Source organism: Pseudochaenichthys georgianus, chromosome 18 (genome assembly GCF_902827115.2).
Source record: "Pseudochaenichthys georgianus chromosome 18, fPseGeo1.2, whole genome shotgun sequence".
In the NCBI taxonomy this organism is placed as follows: domain Eukaryota; kingdom Metazoa; phylum Chordata; class Actinopteri; order Perciformes; family Channichthyidae; genus Pseudochaenichthys; species Pseudochaenichthys georgianus.
Window position 1 is genome coordinate 11,025,247 of NC_047520.1, and position 23,484 is coordinate 11,048,730.

Below are 23,484 nucleotides of genomic sequence, written 5' to 3' on the forward strand. Positions count from 1 at the left end.
TTTATATCTGCTTAGCATTTCCTACAAGGATGATAATTGCTATCTAACTAGTTCAATGCAGCTAAAGCTTCTCATGTTCAGTGTTGTAGGGATGCTAGGAGTAGGCTACAGTTATTTAACATAACCTACAGTATGCTAACAAATTAGCACTTTGACTGAGATATTTTATTTAGTTTTGGAGACCGTGACCAATATTTAACAGAAAAAACTGATTTATGTCATGTCCAAGGTATAATCCTTATAAACCTTTAACAATAGACGAAGAAAGAATATAACCTTATTTCAGGTTCAATTAAACACGTGCATTTGGCTAGCATTAGCAACTCCTGCTAACTTTTTGAGTGTAATGTTGATTTTTTAAATAATGCTAAGATTGTTTTGTACGTGTCGTTACTGGACATTTCACAAAATTAACATTTCACCTAATAGGGCACTGTGGCACATGTACTGAGGGATTAATGATGGTTAGAGAATGATAGTGAAACATTGCCGCAGCAAAATGCACCAACAGTAAGAGTCAGTTAACCAGAATATTGCATTTTAGAAGTTCTGTATCAGTGTGTGTGTGTGTGAGATGAAAATGCACTCACAAGGCCACAAGTAGCGACTTCGACCGACACAGGAGCTGTTTCCACTTCCTGTTGTTGACCTTTAATGCAGCAACCCAGTAACACCACACTTTCCACAGTGTGAACGGAAGACATTGTGAAATTGGCATCTTTTCTACAGAACCTCTCACTAATGCAGACCATTGACTAGCTTGTAGTACACTCAATAAATGTTGATTTGAATAAATGTATTATGTTAACAGATAACACATAGTAGATCAATTGAAAGCATTAATATTACGTTTAAATGTAAAAACTTAATACAATTGCTTTCAACTTACCTAATAAAGTTATTTGTAACCTGTTGACATAATACATTTAATTAAAGTTACTCTTTTTTACATTTTTTCAGTGTATGATCAAGTGAAAGTCGAAGTAACATTTGTTTAAAGAGAATGTCCTGATTTAAATGAACTTGGACCACATAGATTGAGTTTATGGAAAAGAGAATTTATAGAAAATAGAAAATATTTACACACATTTAAAAACATGTACATGCTTCAGGTAAAAGTAAAAAGGTATATACATCATTTTATGCTGAAAGTACGGATACAAAAATATATATAAAAATTCCCCGAGCAGGTCCTCATTCACTTTCTTTGTTCTCCACACGCTCGAAGTAATCGAAGGATTCGTACACTGGCACCTGACACTGAAAGAGAGAGACACATAAAAACTGTGATTGCAAGCATTATACTGTGTCAGTGCTATAGCATTGTGTCTATGTACATTGACATAAGAGCTTTGCGAATGCGCAATACAAAGAATTAAGGAGGCATGAGAAATTGAAACAGTTGGTCAGAAACAGGATGCCAGATATATTTCATAATTATTACTCAATACTGTATGTCCCCGTTTTGGTTCAAACGAAATCATAGTTCATACTGAATCCCCAGAAAAACTGAAATGTGTTTTTGCTGCAGTGTAAACCAGTACAACAGTGTGGTTGTGTTTTAAATCCTACCCCAATGAAACATCTACTTTTTTAATTTAAATGCAAGTGTATGATGCAAGTTTATCATGATGCTGCCTCACCGCATTATATTTCTATTACATTTGTGAGAGAGATCAAATATAAAACTTGAAATGAATTTCATTACAAAAGTAAAACTAAAATAAAGCTTGAGCCACTACATAAGGCATTCTTAACAAAAAGGGAACAATTTAAGTTTTGCTCTTTCAATGCTGTAGGGGACTATATTACACCATAACCCTAACCCTAACCCTAACCCTAAAGGTGAAAGAAACTCAATTCTAATGGATTGAACATTTGATCAAATGTGGTCAGTGTATATGCTCATTATGCTGCAGAACATAATAACATCAAATTGAAACCAACAATGGATTTTTAATTTGATATATTAAATACTGAGAATGCTGCTATTTTATATAATGTGCTCTCATTCTACTTCCATTACGTATTGCTGCCACATGCCCCTTAGGACTTGTGTATATTTCCATGTTTTAATGGTGTGTTATGTTATGTATATTGTAGTACCTTGGAGATGTACTTGGAAAAGACAAACACACATTTCCACTGAGGTGGAAAATACAGTTAATATAATAATGTTATGCCTTCAGAGAGTAGTTTTAGATTAGCATATTTAGCACCATTCACCATTTATCACACTTCAGCTCACGCAATATATAAAAACACCTCTTGTGGAACAATTCTGGAAACTTTAAGAAGGCTGATTAAAGACATTTAAATCAATGTTATTTTTTTAATAAGATGATATGTACCAATTGTAAATATGCAGTAATGTTTGGTGTTTAACATTTATTTGTAATTTATTTTATTACAATCACACAAATTCTGTGTTCTGTATCTACCAAAAGTGAATGGTCTGACTTGTTAGTCCTCAAATCAGTGGGCAGAACATCTGAAATGCAGTCCCTGTACGCATACGATTATTTTTATGGGGACTTTCCCGCTTTATAGTGTCCTTCATGTTTTCCTCTTCCCTTTTTGTTAACGTGTTTCCCAGGAGAGGTAAACTGCACTGTTTTCGGACATTTCTGCATTAAGCTATGAACATGTGTGTATGCTGAATTATTTCTTTCTTATTTCATCTGTGCAGGAGCCGAAGTGTGAGGGCATATAATAAAGTAACAACTGATTTGTTGTACATCTGTTGTCAGAATAAACACAGATCGGCTCCAACAATATGCTGACTCGCGTCTTATCTTCCAAAACACAACACAGACACCGCTGGTCGACACCGGTTGCGTTATACAATAGAATGGCCAATGTCTGTTCTTTTCTCCTCTAAAGTGATCAAAAGGTGGATTTCCTTTTCCTCACACTATTTGACTCTTCATTCACTATCGCCACACTGAAGGAAAAAAGGGAACGAAGACCCTGCAGTTGGCGCTACCATTTCCCCTTGTCTTTTTCAGTTTGCTACTGTTACTCTGTTTGTAGACTTGATGTCATTTTACTCACCCACTGAGAGGAACCTGTGGAGGAGCTGGTGCTGTGTTTGTCCATCTCTACTTCCTCAGAGTCGATGTGGGGAGCCTCGTAGATCACCCTGGCTGTTCGTGCTGAACCCATGAGACACACACACACACACACACACACACACACACACACACACACACACACACACACACACACACACACACACACACACACACACACACACACACACACCACACACACACACACACACACACACACACACACACACACACACACACACACCACACACACACACACACACACACAAAAGTCATGATAAGGTATGTTGAACAAAATCTCATCCAGGTTGATCAGACTTTGAAGCATCACACTTAAGCTTTATTTTACCCAAGCCATGTATTGCAGTCACAGTTGACTTTAACTAAATGTATTATGTCAACAGATTTCACATAACTGCATTAGGTTAGTAGAAAGCAATAATATCAAGTTTAAATATGAATAGGTTAAACTTAATATTATTAGATTTTGACTAACCCAATACATACATGTGGAAACTGTTGACATAATACATTTAATTAAAGACTGCAGGGTACGCTCACCTCGAAAACGCAAAAAGCAGAACACAGATAGGTGGCAGATATTTGGAAGTGCAGGAAGTTTACCGTGAGAATAAATCTTGCTAAAATGCATGAGCTAATAAAGTCCAGGAATTCAAATATATTTATTTTATTTGTTCATTTAATATATTTTGAAATGTCAGATTGTGCATATTCGATTTTTCCATTTAGTTAAATTAAGACTTATCTAACCAAATGTATGACTAAATGTTCACATGTGACGATCAAGATGTTTGGATTTTGTCCCCCATTTAATATAAGTCTCTATTAAGTTTATATTCATTACAAAGACTTCACCTTTGAAGTGCTGTCCAGGGTAGATGTTTTACGTCATTAACTCATTGTTTTGCTTCAAATACGCAACTTTACCTTCGACTTGAGTTTTTCGGCACTTTTTCATTACAGTATATACGGTGAAAAGATGTCAGTATCAGTGTCTTTCTAGTGTCTAGAAAGACAATTATGAAGTTTAAGAATGTATTTTAAGATCCTCATCTTCAAAGCACAGATTAGCATTAGTCCCCTATTTGTAAATGTTTTATTAGATTGTTCCTCTATTCAAATTCAAGCCTTGTAGTTTCTGCTCTGTTAACGTCTTTCAACTGCGATAGTTGTGTCTCTTAAAACAATGACATCGTATTAAAACATTTAATAAAATAAATGCTGATGATTTATTTGAAATAATATGACCTTCAAGCTGGTGTATCACAAAAAACTAATTATATTCTCTTCCATCCTTATTAAATGTAAATAGGCTAAAACCTATCTGCATGGTATAGAGGTAAATGAGAAATATGCTTTTTTTTTATTTGGGTAAACCAACCTTTTATTCTGGGACAATCACTTAATAGAGTTTCAAATGCTTGAACAATATGGCAGTAATATATTTTTCTTTACCTTGTCTCCTTCGCAGACAGCAGAAACACAAGAGTGTGATGAGGAGTAATGGAGTCACCACAGCCAGACAAATGATCACAGAACACTCCATAAAAGGGATATCTTGTCCTATCGTGAGAAAATTTAATACACAAATATAACAGTGAAAAATAGCAGAAGTGAAAGTGTTAGGGAGTTTCCTTTAATTTGTTTTCTTTTACAGGAAATTGGATTTGTGTGCAAGGTAAAGAGATGTTAAAAAAAGTAGCACGGATTGTTTATTTATGAAACAGGCAAAATGTGACTGATCTAAGGTTTAAAAGTGAATGTGAAGCCTTGTTTTGTCACCTACCTCTTGTTGTGTTGTCGTCTGTGTTGTCTACAACTGTGATGACAGTACCATTTCCTTTATGTATAGTTAAAACTGGTATCTCCAATGTCACCCTGCATATGTATGTCCCTGAATGCTCTCTGGTGACATTAATTAAGGTCAAGTTTGAGCACTTGGATGTCTCTTTTTGCAGAGATCCTTGAGAGAGATTCTTCAGGTTGAAAGACCCAACATGTGTGTCATGTTTCATCCAGTTAACTCTGACTCTTCCAAACTCCAGTGGCCAGCAGCAGGCGATGTTTACTGTCTCCCCCTCCGTGACGGAGAAATCAGGAGACTGGGTAACATCAAATGTACCTGATGAAACACCTGTGAAGAGATGGAATGGTACATGATGAGTTGATAACAAATACAGTACCTATTGCCATATTTTAAAAGCTGGACCAGCAATTTCTTTTAGCGTGTAACATGTTATGGACCATTTTTTAGACATGGTTTAAGAAGATCATAGAGATTTAAACCGTTTCCTTTAGCGAATGTCTACAACCAAAATGTGGAAACTACACAAGCAATAAGGAAATGGTGGTCTCAATTGCCATTTATTGTTACACATTCAACAGTTATTGCTGGCATTGATAAATAAACATTAGATGAAATCCATACTTTTCGAGTACAAGTTTAACAAGGTTAAATTAAAGATTACGCTTTGTTTCTACTCACTCCGAGATGAGAGGGCACAATGAGAGGCGAGGAGCAGACTGCAGAGAAGAAGCTTCATCTTTGCACTCTGATTCACCACAGACAACTAACACTCTTCACAGCTATCAACGTCCTTCCCACCACACACACACACACACACACACACACACACACACACACACACACACACACACACACACACACACACACACACACACACACACACACACACACACACACACACACACACACACACACACACACACACACACACACACACACACACACACACACACACACACACACACACACACACACACACACACACACACACACACACACACACACACACACACACACACACACACACACACACACACACACACACACACACACACACCACAGACAACTAACACTCTTCACAGCTATCAACGTCCTTCCCACCACACACACACACACACACACACACACACACACACACACACACACACACACACACACACACACACACACACACACACACACACACACACACACACACACACACACACACACACACACACACACACACACACACACACACACACAACAATATGCTGACTCGCGTCTTATCTTCCAAAACACAACACAGACACCGCTGGTCGACACCGGTTGCGTTATACAATAGAATGGCCAATGTCTGTTCTTTTCTCCTCTAAAGTGATCAAAAGGTGGATTTCCTTTTCCTCACACTATTTGACTCTTCATTCACTATCGCCACACTGAAGGAAAAAAGGGAACGAAGACCCTGCTGTTGGCGCTACCATTTCCCCTTGTCTTTTTCAGTTTGCTACTGTTACTCTGTTTGTAGACTTGATGTCATTTTACTCACCCACTGAGAGGAACCTGTGGAGGAGCTGGTGCTGTGTTTGTCCATCTCTACTTCCTCAGAGTCGATGTGGGGAGCCTCGTAGATCACCCTGGCTGTTCGTGCTGAACCCATGAGACACACACACACACACACACACACACACACACACACACACACACACACACACACACACACACACACACACACACACACACACACACACACACACACACACACACACACACACACACACACACACACACACACACACACACACGTCACAGTGGGCATTGTGTTTTTTCTGCCGCTGCTCTGTTCCTTCCTCTTTCCGTTGTTGCTTCAGGTTCTGTGTAAAATAATCTCGGTTTTTACAATGCTTTTTAAATATCAAAGTCAATTCCACATTAGAAATACTGAAATGTCCCACCAACAAATAAGATGATGAGGATAAAAGCAGTCAAATATCAGTGTTTTCATGAAGGAAAATATACTATAAGGGCAATGTTGTCTTTGCCTTGTGTTTCAACTATCAGGGGACACAAATGGTGGCCTTACTCCATTTCTTACCCTAAACCTAGTCCTACATTTACCAAGTATTTTAAGGTTTCTTTGTAGCAAGTTAATCGTCACATTAATTTCTAAAAAACCTTAGGATATTCTGCAGAAGATTGGTTCAGTTCACCTGTTTATACTAAAATGGGTTGTACCATTCATCTCTGTTCAGGGGTCAGATTGAGGTGGTGGTATCTTAAAGAGGCCTTATTGTGCTTTTTGGGGTGTTCCCTTTCCTGTAGTGTGTGCTAGGTTTGTGTAAATGTAAATGGTCTGCATTTTTTCTTTTTGCCGCTGCTTTTAATTGAACTATTCATATCTTAAACTGCACTGTAACTTTTAATCATACATTTTCTCTTTTAATGTTTATTTTATTATCTTTGCTTTTTAATGACCGTTTTTAAATGCCATTTTCTTAATGTCTTTCATTTTTGTAAAGCACTTTGAATTGCCTTGTGTTGAAAGGTGCTATAAAAATAAACTTGCCTTGCTTTGCATAGGCTAGCATCCCTGTGTGCAGCACAAGCAGTATGAGAAAAATAAAGAGCTGTTTGAACATTAAAGCATGGAGGCATGTCAGAGTAGAGGCAGAAAATACAAATATGAACCTGAACATGAACAAAATAGCGCCCCTTTAAAGTCATGAATTGCGGTCTGCTTTACTGTTGTGTTTTTTTTTCAAACAACCACTAGGAGTCCCCAAAGTATTCACTCTTCAAATCTTTGACTGAAGGGCTTACTCCTACACTGTCCAATTCTCCACGGTCTTCAATATACTAAAAACGAATTGGTCTAGTTTTATTCTGATGTAAACCCTCTGTGTACTATGTGCAGAAATATGTACTCTTATCCACACGTTTGGACCTGCCAGTCAATGTGTATGTACTGCTTTGTGTCACTTTTTGCTTAAGAGAAAACCCTTTATGAATAAATGATCCAGAAAAATCCAATAAAGCATGGACTCTACCATACTTTACTTATAGGTCCATATTTAGACAAAAACAGATGGTGCCCTTGTTTCTGAATTGCATGTATTTTGTAGGGTGCATCAAATTTGAATGGGACATTTTAATTTCAAAATATCAATTTGGCTGGCATTGCATTGTGTTCCAATTAACATAAAAATGACTTTTGCAAAGTTTTGAGGAATTCCATTGAGATTTAGGGGTGCCACCTAAGACATGAACTTTTGTGAAATTTCGAAAAATTTGCAATATTTAGTCTAATTGCCAAAAGGTTGAACTGGAAATGTTGAGTACAGTGAACTTTTATACAGTAACATGTTCTATAGGGTTATCAACGTAAAAGTTGTTTGTTTGCCCTTTGGGCAACTTGGGCATTTCTCAGAATTCAACTTTCAAGATTCTCCATTAATTTGTCCTATAGACAAAATTAATGGAGCTCAATGGGACATGTTCACGTTACCCTGAGTTTTGTGCAGCAGTGATGGATGTCGGACACACATATACAGTTTAATTGACTTTATTGTTAAACACAAGGGGCGATACTGACACACTTAAAAGAACAAACCCTAACTAAACTTCAAACTTAATTGCTCAGTCTGTGCCAGAGTCCGCTCCACTGAGCAACATCACCAGGGAGAAAGAGAGAGGAAATGGAACCTGAACTCTGAACCTAGCCCGTGCGTCTCCCCCCAGATATGTCTCCCCACCCGCCACCCAAGAGTAACCGTCCTATCGCAAGCTTGCGATTAGCTTGCGATTAGCTTGCGATTAGCTTGCGATTAGCTTGTGTTTGCAGCGGCGAAGGTTTGGCTGTTGGCTGCGGTCATGTTCAACTGCCTGCAGCACATTCTGCAGGTGCTGCTCCTTCCTGGCCACTGCGACGAAGTCGGACGTGAGCTTGACGCCACACTCGGCACAGTCATTGACCACGTTCATTGCACATACATTGACCTCACTTTTTTTTAACACAGCATTGGTCGCCCATTCCTTCACATCGAGAGACATACATTCTGGATCAATGTGCAGCTGGTGTATCCCAAACCAGCAATCCTTATTGGCGAGATCAGCCAAGCTGGTGGTTGGCAAGAGGGTGGGGAACTTTGGCTTGCCAAAGCCAGTGCCAAAGCGCTGCTCAGGGATGTGCATGGGGAGATCAGCGGGCTTGTGCTCCAAGATCGCACTGGCAAGTGCACACTTGTCCTCATTGGGCACCTTGCTGCTGAAGAGAGCCACGGGTAGCGTCTCACCTGTCAGGTACCAGCGATGCCTCTCCAGTGCCTTGATCGCTGATGCTGCAATGCCCTCATCGACAGCCTTGTATGCCTGCAGGTGGTGGTAGAGTGTCAGGTCATTCCAGGCAGCATCTACAGATTTCTCGCAGGTCAACCACCACTTTGCATAGATGTATGTAATGAAAATGGCAAATGCCTGAATCTTCGGCACCTGCTGCCGTGTGGTAATTGTGCCCTGGGGAAGCAACGCGATGTGCTGCTTCATCAAAGCCAGCTTGAGAGTATAGAGCAGCTTGGCCATCTATCGTGCCTTGTGGAGCGCTCCCGGTCGTTGGAAGGTCACTGCATTCTGCTCTTCCCCACCTGCATCCAGAAACACAAGACACAGATGCACAAACTCACGGTAGTCCCCTCGCTTGTGGTCAGTCACTTCTTTTGCGCACCTGACAAGTTCAGCACGTAACTTGCCCAGGAGTGGTTGCTCGGTGTTGCCAGGAATGTAACGGGAACATTGGCTGCTGGATTCTTGTGGTAACAGGTTCCATTTCTCTCTCAGACGTGTGAACAAGGTAACCTCTGGCGAGCGTGATGTCTCCACCTTCAGGTCTGTAAAAACCTGGTTCAGGAGGACCTCACCAATGTGGTGCCGGCACCCAGGCCAAAGCAGTGGTCGGCCCAGTGAGAGCTGTATGGCAATGCAGGCTGCTGTGAGATGGCCGGTGTTTGACGCAGTGGTGTCAAATGCCATGTTAACAACCTGGTCAGCGTAGCACCAGTCCTGCAGCGACTTGCATGTCAACCGGGCAATGATCACTCCACATGCCTCATTGGTCTGCTTCTTATACGCCGGGACACGAAGCAGTTTCAGCCGCTCTGCATCTCCAACCACCACTGTAAGACGCTCCTCTAACTGGCGCACATTGCTGAGCATCGGTGTTAACTTGCTGTCCCAGTGTAGGGTGCACAATGGAGGTGGTGTCCACTGCTTGTGCCGTTCCTCACTGATTGTCTCCAGCACTTGGCGTCTTGCTCGGTAAGCTGTTGCGTAAGATGCAGAGAGATGTGTACATTCACCGCCTGACTCTGCAACCAGGGCACGCGTGAAGGCAGCCTGTTGCGTTGGTGACATCTTCAATCTTGTAGCCAGTGACACAACACTTGGTCGGCTAAGGATGTCATGTGGAATGAAGACGTTTGCCGTCATCTTCTCCAGCTCCTTTTCACAGCGGGACTGCCTGGCTGCTGCAGCAGCTTGACGCTCCTCTCGCCGCTTCACCTTGAGCTGCAGCTTTTTGTCCAATACACCAAATGTGGCCACTCTGTTGGTCTTCATGCTGGCCAAGAAAGCTAGGTCTTCTGGGTTATCAATCAGCTTTTCAACATTTGGAGGCCACAGCGGAAATGTGGCATCAAGTCTGCACTCCATTTTCTCCAATTGTTTCGCTGTAGTCTCACTGGAGCGCTTGGCCTGGGAGATTTTCCGCAGCTTGTTGTTAGCATAGACTAAGTCTACCATCTTGTGGCAGGCACGCTTGTCGCTCACCATTGGGATGTTGGCTTTCTTGTAAAATGGCCGCACCTGCTCCAGGACACCCTTGGTTGCCTCGAACTGCGACAACGCTCCGTTTCCACCAGGTTTCTTGCCAAGCATGCAGCGTAAGATCTGGCGACCAGTTGGCAGTTTGGCGCCGGTGATGATACCATCCTCACTGGTGATGCTGGGGCCCAGACCAAAGACCAGGCTGCGACTGCTATTCTGGCAGGGACCAGTTGGTGAGGGCAGCATCTTAGGAGAGCTGGATCCTGGGGTGGGTTGTGTTGTGCAGTGCCTGGGAATGAAAAGGACACAAGCTCAAGGATAGTGTTTAAAATCATATCTTAGCATACTTAATATCACTCAATTATGATAAACCATGATGTATTTTAGCTGTACATCGTCCAACTTCGTCATTACAATGATAACTTACTCTTACATCACTACCAGAGTAGCTAGCTGTCCTTGCAAATATACCTATGTTTAAAATGTTAATTTAATACAAGGACAAGGATAGAGTTTAAAATCATATCTTGGCATACTTAATATCACTCAATTATGATAAACCATGCTTGCATAAGCCTCAAATGTTAGCTGTACATAGTCTAACTTCAACATAACTTACCGTTACTACCAGAGTAGCTAGCTGTGCTCGCAAATATACTTATATTTAAAATGTTAATTTACTGTAACAACTACAATGCTACTCTCAATAAACATGAGACATCAATACTCTAGCTCAGGGGTTCCCAAACTTTGCCATGCCAAGGACCCCCATATAGCATCATCCTCTGGCAGGGACCCCCCTGTTGCCATTTTTTTTAATGATGTGTACATTATGATGGCAAATGTAAGAAATTAAACATACAGCTTCTTAATAAATATTCTTAATATATTTTTTTATTAATAATTAATAATCAGATATTCTTCTATTAACAGTAAACATTTTTTGTTTTTTATCTTTTGTTTTTCATTCATTACATTCATTGTGTCTTCTGTTACAAATATTCTTAACAAAATATTAAACAGTAATATCAACAGTACATATCTTTTAAGTGATTTCTGTCTTAATAATGTAATATTGAACAGTAATATGAACAATAAACATATTTTGAGCATTTTTGAAAGTTATTTCTGTCTTAATAATATATATATACATACTATTCAACAGTAATATTAATAGTTAACATGTACAGTATGTTTTGTTTGTTTTGCCATTTATTCATTACATTCAGTGTGTCTTCAGTTATAAACAGTCCTTGTCATTTCACTCTGTGTGTCTCTTTGTGTCTCTCACTAGTGGGAGGGGTGGGCTTGGTGGCTCCTACACAGTTTATCAATCCTAGGTTTTAGGTTTGTCAGTGCCAGACGAATGTCATTGTCCACTTGCAAACGTGCTCTGTGCTTTGTTTTCAATACCTTCAATGTAGAAAAGCCAGACTCGCAGACGTATGTGGTGGCAAATGGAAGCAGGGATTTAAGAGCTCTCTCAGCCAGTGCAGGATAGTCTTTTTTGACATAAAGCCAGTACTGTGGGAGTGAAACAGCTTGAAATGTCACCTTCAACTCCCATTCATTCGCCATGTCTATGAGTCTCTCTTGGGACATACGATCCATACTCTCACATACTCCTGGGGCAAATAGGTTTCTTATCCAGTTTTGATTTGAGTTGTCTTCCAGGTCAGTGAAATATTCTTTGAAATATCCCTGCAGGTGCGCAAGGTGCGACTGGATCAGTGTTGAAATGGTGCCTGGATCAGCACCGGATGACAGAAGCGCTTGGTGAAGCTGTGGGAACATTTCTGTCACTCCCTCCTTGAGTTTGGTCGACCACAGGGCGATTTTCTTTGTAAAATCCTGTACTTTTTCCTGCACATGTAATATGTACGTCTCACGCCCCTACATGCTCTTATTCAGGACATTTAGATGCTGGAATATGTCCGACATGTATGCAAGTTTCCGGAGCCATGAGGCATCTGAAAAACGGCCAGCCAGTTGATGATTTTCAGAAGAGAGAAATTCACCGTTCTCCCTTCGCAGTTCAAAAACACGATTCAGCACCGCCCCACGGGAAAGCCAGCGCACGTTGGAATGGAGCAGTAACCCCTCAAACTTTGCGCCCATCTCGTTACACAAGATAGCGAACAGTCGGTGTTTTAAGGGCCGAGCTTTTATGAAATTCACTACTTGTATAACTTCCTGTAGTATCTGATGTAGTTCATCATCCATTCCTTTAGCAACAAGTGCCTCCCGATGGAGCATGCAGTGCAGAGGCGGATTTAGGATTGTAGGAGATCCGGGGCTTAGCCCAGGAGTTGTTGGGGGGGGGGGTGCAGGGGTAAAGTGCTATTTTTTTTACAAGTGGGGGGTGGACCAAACATCCTTTAGGGGGTCGTCGCCTCCTCTAGGGGGGTCCGTGCTCCCCCCGGGAAGAATTTTTTTTAAATATTGAAGTTAAAAGCATCAATCTGGTGCACTTTGAGAGCAACATTAACCCTACCTTAATAATACCTTAAAGGGGACATATCATGCTATATTTGAACAATATATTGTAGGGCCATACCTATATAAAGTATATAAATAGTTTTTCTTTCAAAATACCAAACAGATCCTGCATTTTAGCCATGCCTCATTTCGCTCTATTTGCTCTTTCCAGCGCTGTTTTTGCAGGGGGCTGATTCTGTGAGCTGCACCACGCCCCCCTGCAGGAGAGGGGCGCGTGCTCTGAGATCAGCTGCTAGGCTGCAGCGGGGAGAAGAGGGGGAGAAAAAGAGATCTCCGTCCTCCGTGTTTTATTCTTATATTATTATATAGAGTCGTTATTCATTTGTTTTAAAGCTCAATAAATAACAAAGAAGACCTTTGACCGGCACTTTTCTAATTTTGTCCGGAAGATTTAAACTTTAACGGACATGTTGACCGGCGAAATAAAAATCTAACTGAAACTCTGCCGCACGGTCCCCTCGTTCCTTGGAAGAGCCGGAGAGGAGGGTTTTTGTCATCTGCTGGTGGACTACCGGAGAGAATTACAGCGAGGGAGGGATTGCATTGAATTACAGCAGCAGGAGCAAACGCTTGCCTCGGGGAGGGAGAAAAAGAGCCAGAGCAGAGTATAAACAGAAGGGCAACCATGCGCGGGAAGTCTTCTTCGCTGCTTTTCTGGCAGACTACAGCGCCACTTACAGGCCTGGCATACAGCGTCTCCAGCGCAATGGCCGGCCGTGGCCCAACCCCACATTCCCCTGATAGATGGAGAATTGACCAATAAGCGGAGCACCACTTCTGTGACGTAGAAAATAATTCAAGATCAGTCTGTATCAGATCCGTTGCAGCCCCGTTTTTAGAGATTTGGGTATGGAGGAAAAGAGAGAGGGTTGTGTTTTCTGACACTTTGTGAGTTCTCTGGAACACCGGGGACTAGGGGTGTAACGGTTCACAGAAGTCACTGTTCGGTTCGTACCTCGGTTTGGGGGTCACGGTTCGGTACGGTTCGGTACAACAACAAAAAGCAAAAAAAAGTCCCAAATGCATAATTCCAGGTTTGTTGTTATTTACTTTTGAACAGTAGTGCAAGTTTCAGTTTAAAAATAAGGAACTCTGACATTTTGAATAATTAACTGTATTAAACAGTTAAAAACAAACCACAAACAGTACCACACACACTCAGATGGCCATAGTATCTATAATGGCTGATGTCAAACAAAAAGGTTTCATCAAGCTGTAAAACTAAAAAGAATGTCTTGAATATATTACATCATAAATAATAAGAAAGTGTTTCAAGAGTGCAAAGTCGTTGAAAAAATATGCCAAAAGCTTCCGTTATTTATTTTGGTCTCTCGGCTTTCATGTCTATTGGCTTCTTAAAAACAGCGGGGATCAGCTGTTGAAATGCTGTTGTCTTTTGCCGGGCTCCGGTGATTGGCAAATCTGGGTGATGCCTTCTGATGTGATTTAGCATGTTTGGCGTGTGTTTCCATTAGCATACCGCACCGCTATCGAACAACGCCGACACACCGTCCTCTTCCGATCCACTGCGCATTGCTTATCGTTTTATAGATCTATTCTCATCCACCATCTTTGTTTGTGACGTAAAGAGTGTAAGAGTCACGTTTCTGAATCGGGCACTCTGAGTGGATGCAGTCACAGCCAATCGGATTCAGAGTGTTGCCTGTCAGTTCCATTGCCTGTCAGTTCCGTTATTATGTGTACTGAAACGAGAGCCGGTGTAATTCCACGAGCGAAAACAAAATAAAAATTGGAATACGTTATTTTAGTGTCTTAAAAGTAGACTGAGGTATGAAGGGTTAACGTTACATCTTAGAATAATTTGTAGTCATGTTCTGTATACATACTAACATATAGGGGTATTGACATAGTGTGGTTTATCTTTGTGTCGCTGCTTTTAATTTAAACTGAGCTGTTGTGTTCATCATTAAAGTGGAACTTCTGTGTGAACTATTCATATCTTAAACTGCACTGTAACTTTTTATTCATGTATTTTTTCTTTTAATGTTTCTTTTATTATCTTTTACTATTTTTAAATGCCTTTGTCTGAATGTCTTTCATTTTTGTAAAGCACCTTGAATTGCCTTGTGTTGAAAGGTGCTATATAAATAAACTTGCCTTGCCTTGGTTACTCCATGTTTACTAGCTATAAGATTAACGTTACAGTACATCACTCTTTTTCACTTCTTACTCAGTCAGCCAGAGTGCAGATATCACCATTAGATTCACAAACCTGAAACATCATCCATTTCTTCACTGCTGGTGATGACATTGTTGTCAGCTGCTGATACTGCTGCTGCTGCTGCTGCTGCTGCTGCTGCTGCTGCTGCTGCTGCTGCTGCTGCTGCTGCTGCAGCTGCTGCTGCTGCTGCTGCTGCTGCTGCTGCTGCTGCTGCAGCTTGTGGCACCTGCTTCGATGAAAATAACTTTCCAATATCCATAACTTTATAGGCTATTAGCTTAAAACTCGTCAGGCACTAGGAAGGATCACTTCTTCTTCAAGGCAGGGAAGGCTACGCAGTACGCAGGCTAATGTCCCGCAGCGGCTGCCTCTCTGGTAGACTCCGGTACTGCACATTACTCCCGAGACATTTAATAAAAAAAAAAAAAACATCCGGGGCTTTTCAGAAAACATCCGGGGCTTGAGCCCAAGTAGCCACCCCCTAGCGCCGCCTCTGATGCAGTGTGTTGCCACTACATTTGGGGCCTTCTGCTTTATCAAAGCTGTCACTCCGCTTTTTTTGCCTGTCATAGCCACTGCCCCATCTGAGCACACACCCACACAACGAGACCAGTCAAGTCCGTTTGAGATGATATACTCATCTAAAACTTGGAAAATGTCTCTTCATGTGGTCTTACCTTCCAGTGCTTTGCAAAATAATATTTCCTCAACAAAGTTGTCTTCTGAAATAAATCTGATGTATGCAAGCAATTCTGCGACATTTGCTACATCCATGCTCTCATCCAGCTGCAGAGCGAAATATTCGCTAGCTCTCACTTGCTCCAAAAGCTGAGCAGATACATCTTGAGCCACGTCACCAATCCGTCGGCTCACAGAATTATCCGAGAGTGGTACTGCGTTGATTTTGCTGGCAGCATCCTCACCTAGCATTTCCCGAACAATATCGATGGTAACTGGTGGAATTAAATCTTCTCCTATTGTGTGCGGTTTCTTTGCACGGGCGATGATGCTAAAAATGATGCTCAGGGACGCCGTCTTGCTGCTTAAAAGTAGCCGATTGCATCACTAGGTGCTCTTCTTTTCTTTAAAAAAAGTCTATTGATGTATTAGCTTCAGCTGGGTGCTTTTGTTTGAGATGTCGATCAAGTTTAGATGGCTTTAGACTAGTGCTTCTCAAAGTGTGGTCCGTGAGCGCGGCAGAGCGCCCCCTAGTGGTCCGTGAGTATATTGGTAACATTTCACATTTGAAATTAATTAATCAATTTAAGTTTTCCGCACTCTCACGGGAATATCTCCGCAATGGAGCAAGGTTAAGTTTCACTTCCGATTGCATGATATAGCCCAGTACAACACCTTCATCACACATGTTACCACTTGTTTGTACCATTTTCAGGCGATTTGTAATATGTTCTAGAAAAACGATGTGTTTTTTTATATTTGTGGAGTTAGGTGGTCCGCGAGTGTTTATGTATTGGTTAAGTGGTCCTTGGTATGAACAAGTTTGAGAAACACTGCTGTAGACACTCGTTGGCGAGGATCTCGAGGCAGAGAACACATTTAGGTACATCACGGCCGTTCTTACTTGCCGCGGTAAAACCAAACTTTATGTATGATGGCTCATACCTCCGAGTTTTAGACGGCCAGGTATTCCGTGGCTGTGAATCTTTTGCAGCCGGGACATCTTCATTCTGATCATCAGATGGTGTTTTTCTTTTAAGATATTTGTCCATTTGATCTTTTAGCAGGAGGTAGCTAGCTAGTTTCACACAGCAACTTAGTTACACTCTCAGTAGCGTAGTAGGTCGTGTTTATTTTTATTTTTTATATATATTAAACAATTGGGCATCAAAGGACACATAGATTGATAGATATGCAATTATTAATAACATCTAAAAAAACATATATTATTATTATTTTTTTACATTTTACCCCCTTTTTTCCCTTTCCCTCAACAATTTCGCGACCCCCCTGGTGCCCCTTGGCGGCCCCCGGGGGGCCGCGGCTCCTACTTTGAAAAACCCTGCTCTAGCTTAGCTAACATAGATAGCTAACTGTGGTTAGCAAACTATTGCTAGCTAACGTTAGCTAGATGTAATGAGCACCAAATACCTATAAATATGACTTAAGTATACACAACTACAGATATGACAGTAATGTAATACATACCCAACACAAAAACAGAAAGATCACCTCAGTTTTCTTGAACTGCAGTCTTGTTTACCTCAGATCTCCATGGCGCCCATTGAGCACTGTTTACCACTTTATCCAACAGAAACAGATGTGCGGTGGCACCCCTAAATCATCATGTATTGGAAAAATATTTTGCATGTGTTGTTTCTACATATATTGGAACACTTCTAGCACCCAGCCATATCCAAATTCAAGAATTGTGTTTTTTGATGCACTATACTATACAGTCCTGTAGGCCTACATATAAGAAAAGATTACTGTCCTGTTCATTTTTTGTAATAGATGCAACATGCAATTAAAGACACAGATGCAATCAAAGGAGATATAAGCAGTCTACGAGGCACATTTTCTAAATAAAAGCATCAAGACGAATCTCAACGTGCAGATTTACACAATGTTAGCAAACTCCTTTTATCCCAAAATGTTAGCGAATAAATTAAAGGTGACATGTTGATTTTGTGTAAATATCATTACTATGTGTGGATTCATTTTCCTCACATCTCTTTACTCTTCCTCTTGGGTTTCTCCTCTTCTTTGGGCTGAAGTGAGTTCATTTCCAGGAGCAGCTGAAACACAGATGCACTGATCGATTAGACTCAATGTACTCTAACATTGTATATGTTTCTAATGCATGATCAAAACACCATTTTATCCAAATGGAGTAAAGGTTGCTGTACCTGATGTGTGTTGCTGAGCTTTAGCCCTGAAATTGATGATGAAGAAGGTCACGATGAGGCCGAGGAGGGGCAGGCACCTCAGGACATAAATGTACACTTCTTGTCCCTTGAAGGGAGAACCATATCACGTCTTTGTTTCTAAACAGACCATATTACATTCTGGATACTTCATATAATTAGCATATGGCAAAACAAGATATTAGTCCAAATGATTATGCAACACTACCAGTGGTGGAATGTAACAAAGTACATTTAGTCAAGCATAATACTTTACTTTTTCACATTATGCTAATTTATATATTCACTACATTTATTTTACAGATTTAGTTACTAACTACTTGGAGGATTACGATTATTAATACAAAATATATATAACAACTAATACATTATGATATATAGCTTAATCTATAAAAACCTTTACCAATTGCAACATGGAAGTGATGAACACATTATTTCATTATTATTTAAATACAATCATTTAAGATAAATGGTGCTTAAATGGTCCATTCTGCAAAACAAGAACCTTTACTTTTGGTACTTCAAGTATATTTTGAGGGTAATACTTTGGTACTTTTACTTAAGTATAATTTTGAATGCATTTTTACACTGTAGTTTTACTTATTTTACTGAGTGGATAATAGCCATCTCTGGTAGCACCTACCTCTTGTTGTGTTGTCGTCTGTGTTATCTACAACTGTGATGACAGTACCATTTCCTTTATGTATAGTTAAAACTGGTATCTCCAATGTCACCCTGCATATGTATGTCCCTGAATGCTCTCTGGTGACATTAATTAAGGTCAAGTTTGAGCACTTGGATGTCTCTTTTTGCAGAGATCCTTGAGAGAGATTCTTCAGGTTGAAAGACCCAACATGTGTGTCATGTTTCATCCAGTTAACTCTGACTCTTCCAAACTCCAGTGGCCAGCAGCAGGCGATGTTTACTGTCTCCCCCTCCGTGACGGAGAAATCAGGAGACTGGGTAACATCAAATGTACCTGATGAAACACCTGTGAAGAGATGGAATGGTACATGATGAGTTGATAACAAATACAGTACCTATTGCCATATTTTAAAAGCTGGACCAGCAATTTCTTTTAGCGTGTAACATGTTATGGACCATTTTTTAGACATGGTTTAAGAAGATCATAGAGATTTAAACCGTTTCCTTTAGCGAATGTCTACAACCAAAATGTGGAAACTACACAAGCAATAAGGAAATGGTGGTCTCAATTGCCATTTATTGTTACACATTCAACAGTTATTGCTGGCATTGATAAATAAACATTAGATGAAATCCATACTTTTCGAGTACAAGTTTAACAAGGTTAAATTAAAGATTACGTTTTGTTTCTACTCACTCCGAGATGAGAGGGCACAATGAGAGGCGAGGAGCAGACTGCAGAGAAGAAGCTTCATCTTTGCACTCTGATTCACCACAGACAACTAACACTCTTCACAGCTATCAACGTCCTTCCCACCACACACACACACACACACACACACACACACACACACACACACACACACACACACACACACACACACACACACACACACACACACACACACACACACACACACACACACACACACACACAACACACACACACACACACACACACACACACACACACACACACACACACACACACACACACACACACACACACACACACACACACACACCACACACACACACACACACACACACACACACACACACCACACACACACACACACAACACACACACACACACACACACACACACACCACAGACAACTAACACTCTCACAGCTATCAACGTCCTTCCCACCACACACACACACACACACACACACACCACACACACACACACCACACACACCCACACACACACACACACACCCACACACACACACACACACACACACACACACACACACACACACACACACACACACAACACACACACACACACACACGGGATATATGATTTGATAAAATACAAATTGCGCCACCTCACATCGAGATGAAAAACAGGGTAAGACTTTTAAATATATTTAGTTGAGTTGAGAAGAAATTGAGAAAAATACAAGAGCAGGGTAAAATGGCACCATTTTCTTACAATATTGAAAGAAAAAATATATACTAATTTCACTTTCATTTATCAAGAATAAAAAACATGTCATGATTTCAAAAAGAAATGCCCAACAGCTATCCCCAAATAACACCGATCAGCCATAGCATTATGACCACCTGCCTATTATGTGTAGGTCTTCTGCATCATCCTGCAGAAAGAGGCCACAGCCATGAGGGAATGCCGTCTCCATGAAGAGGTGTACTTGTCTGCAACAATGTTTGGGTAGGTGGTGTGTGTCAAAGTAACATCCACATGAATGGCAGGACCCAAGGTTGCCCATCAGAATGTTGCCCAGAGCAGCACACTGCCTCCACCAGATTGCCTTCCTCCCATTGTGCATCCTGGTGCCATGCCTTCCCCAGGTGATTGACGCACCCGGCCATCCATAATGTAAAAGAAAAGGTGATTCATCAGACCAGGCCACCTTCTTCCATTGCTCCGTGGTCCAGTTCTGACGCTCACGTGCCCATTGTAGGCGCTTTCGGAGGTGGACAGGGGTCAGCATGGTCGCGGAGCCCCCTAGGTAACAAACTGCGATGCACTGTGTGTTTTGACAGCTTTCCAACAGAACCAGCATTAACTGTTTCAGTCATTTGAGCTACAGTAGGACCACACGGGCCAGCCTTCACTCCCGACTCGCATCAATGAGTCTGTTTCTGCCCATGACCCTGTCCCCGGTTTACTGGTTTTCCTTCCTTAGACCACTTTGCTACATATACATTTGGCCCTTGTCAAAGTCACTCACATCCTCATGCTTGCCCATTTTTCCTGCTTCCAACAAATCAACTTTGAGGACAATCTGTTCACTTGCAGCCTAACATATCCCACCCAGTGACAGGTGCCTTTGTAACGAGATAATCCATGTTCTTCACCTGTCAGTGGTCATAATGTTTTGGCTGATCGGTGTATTTTCATTATTTAAATAAATGCGTGTATTGTTAGCCGTATATTTCCCCACACCTCCACACAGTTACTCCGAAATCATCCATTTTTTATTCCCAAAAACCATCAACTTGGTTAGCTTGATTTTAATGACCGTCTCTCATTTTTCTGCCCATCTCCGCTGCTAGTGCACTGAAAATGTACTTTGAACACTTTAAATATATTATATTATTAACATTTTAAACTGTATACCCCGGTTATAGGCACTTTATTTTGTTTAATGTATACCAAGTTTATCTAGGCCCTTTTTGTTTCTTTGTTGATGTATATATGTCACACTGTAGGACTGCGAGAAACAATATTTTCGAGATTTCTGGATGTACAACATGTAGAATTCTTGACAATAAAGCTGACTTTGACTTTGACTCAAATGACTGAGTACACAACTATAATAAAATACTAAATATGGAGATCATGCAGACTATTGTACTTACTCCGAGAAGAGAGGGCACAGAGGGGGGCGAGTAGCAGACTGAACAGCAGAAGATTAATCCTTTATCACAGATCACCACTGAATACTGATCTAACAGATACACACAAAGCTATTGACGTCGGCTGCGTTTGAAGGTGTTTTTAAAAGATGTTTGAAGATAAAAGTATAAAACGACAAACTCTGTCTCTTTTCCTCCAGATCAGTTGAAGACAATAATATTAAGGAAGTCATTTAGTCAAGCCCTTTTCTCTATGTGAAGCCGGAAGAATAATAAGAAGTGTTAAAAAACAAAACGATGGGTGTTTCCTCTGCAGGTTAGAAGCAAAAACCACATTATTTCTCAGGTTGGCAAATCAGACTTTTTATTGAAAATATGTTTTAAAGGCATTAAATGGGGTTTGAATTGACAATAAAAAAAATGTACATCTCAACTTCTAGGTGGAATTTAAGTTGTGACCTTTAATGAAACAGTGACCCTGCCCCTAAATCTCTATTTATTCTCTATCACCATTTACTTCATAAATACAATATGTGAGTTCTCCAAACAACAACAAAAAGATGGAGAGAAAACACTGCTTAAATCAATATCCATGCTAATGCATATTAAATGACTTTATTAAGCAATATCAGCAAACTTTAGGAAGGCTAATAATAAGTAGGAATGGTAATGGTGTATGTGCAAATCAACTAACAGAGTAAAGAAGGTGTCAATCAAGTGCAGTTTGTGAGAGGAAGCACACTGAACAAACTGAAATGTTGACCTTAATTAAATGTATTATGTCAACAAATTGACTGATATGAAGGTTGACATTACATGTGATTTAGACACTTCTATCTAAAGCGAGTTACTACAATACTGAATACATGTCTACTCAGCAGGAATTTGTGGTTTGAGTATCTTGCCCAACGACACTTTGACATGCAGACTGCCGGGCGTGAGGATCGAACCACTGACCATCCCATTAGCAGACGCAAATGTACCCCCTGTGCCACAACCGTCCTGCTATTACATAATATCACATACACTCAAAAAACTGAAACTTTAAGTAAGTGTATTATGTCAACAAATGTCACATTACTGTATTAGGTTAGCTGGTTAGCTAGGTCAATTAGGTTGAATCTAACATTTTTTATTTAAATGTAATAATATGAAATCAGTTGACATAATACATTCAATTAAATTCAACGTTTCAGTTTTCTCAGTGTAGAGGTTATTACAAATTGAGGTAAGATAAGTCATTGTAAAAAAATTAGACCATAAACCAAAACAGTACCGAAAATGGGGTTTTGTGTTCATGACATTTTGAAATAAAAAAGATAAAGAAAATGTAATAACTGGACATTTTTTGACACATTTATTTTATAATCTGTGCTTTTAATGATTTAGGGCACTGTCATGGAGGAATTAACCAGCAATCTCTGGACTCAATAATGAACCTATCAATGAAAGGTGGCTCTTGAGACAGCTATTTTGCAGTGAGTATGCATTTGTGGTATTTTTCAATAAGGTTTACAAAACAGAATTAATGTGTGCACTACTTTGGACTGTCAGTGAGTTCAAAGAGAATGACAGGAAGACCCTAAACCACAAACCGCTGCATGTTCAGCCTCCCTCTCACTGACACAGATATTTTGCAGCCCTTTAGTTTTCGTATGTGACATACACATAAACTTACTCAGATTCTTATTCACGGACACAATGATTCATTCTGTCTACTTTATTGCCAATTTGGTTATTTCAGTT

General features: G+C 40.5%; 2 protein-coding genes across 7 annotated transcripts; both read right to left on the minus strand.

Annotated features, from left to right (window-relative positions):
* Window positions 1-605: 605 nt before the first annotated feature.
* LOC117464046 (uncharacterized) lies at window positions 606-6,597 on the minus strand. Of its 2 annotated transcripts, none has more exons than XR_011644912.1 (5): window positions 6,428-6,597; window positions 4,879-5,226; window positions 4,548-4,655; window positions 3,055-3,155; window positions 606-1,260 (listed from the first exon to the last, which is right to left on the minus strand). XR_011644912.1 is itself a non-coding variant. In XM_034106574.2 (5 exons), the coding sequence occupies exons 1-5, from the start codon at window positions 5,633-5,635 to the stop codon at window positions 1,195-1,197; spliced, it is 681 nt and encodes a 226-aa protein (XP_033962465.1). In that variant the 5' UTR covers window positions 5,636-5,734; the 3' UTR covers window positions 606-1,194. The 2 variants fall into 2 exon arrangements, 1 of the variants encoding a protein (XP_033962465.1); XM_034106574.2 differs by lacking the exon at window positions 6,428-6,597 and adding an exon at window positions 5,578-5,734.
* Window positions 6,598-8,424: 1,827 nt separating this feature from the next.
* On the minus strand, window positions 8,425-21,975 carry LOC117464085 (uncharacterized). 5 transcript variants are annotated; one of them, XM_034106619.2, is made up of 6 exons: window positions 21,742-21,975; window positions 19,604-19,704; window positions 18,905-19,252; window positions 18,244-18,349; window positions 18,065-18,132; window positions 8,425-10,984 (listed from the first exon to the last, which is right to left on the minus strand). In XM_034106619.2, exons 5-6 carry the CDS (start codon window positions 18,118-18,120, stop codon window positions 9,457-9,459), a joined length of 1,584 nt encoding a protein of 527 aa, XP_033962510.1. In that variant the 5' UTR covers window positions 18,121-18,132; window positions 18,244-18,349; window positions 18,905-19,252; window positions 19,604-19,704; window positions 21,742-21,975; the 3' UTR covers window positions 8,425-9,456. The 5 variants fall into 5 exon arrangements, with proteins under 5 accessions (XP_033962510.1, XP_033962511.1, XP_033962512.1 ...); XM_034106620.2 differs by lacking the exon at window positions 21,742-21,975 and having other exon boundaries at window positions 18,244-18,339; window positions 19,604-19,796; XM_034106621.2 differs by lacking the exon at window positions 21,742-21,975 and having other exon boundaries at window positions 17,567-18,132; window positions 19,604-19,796.
* Window positions 21,976-23,484: the final 1,509 nt, after the last annotated feature.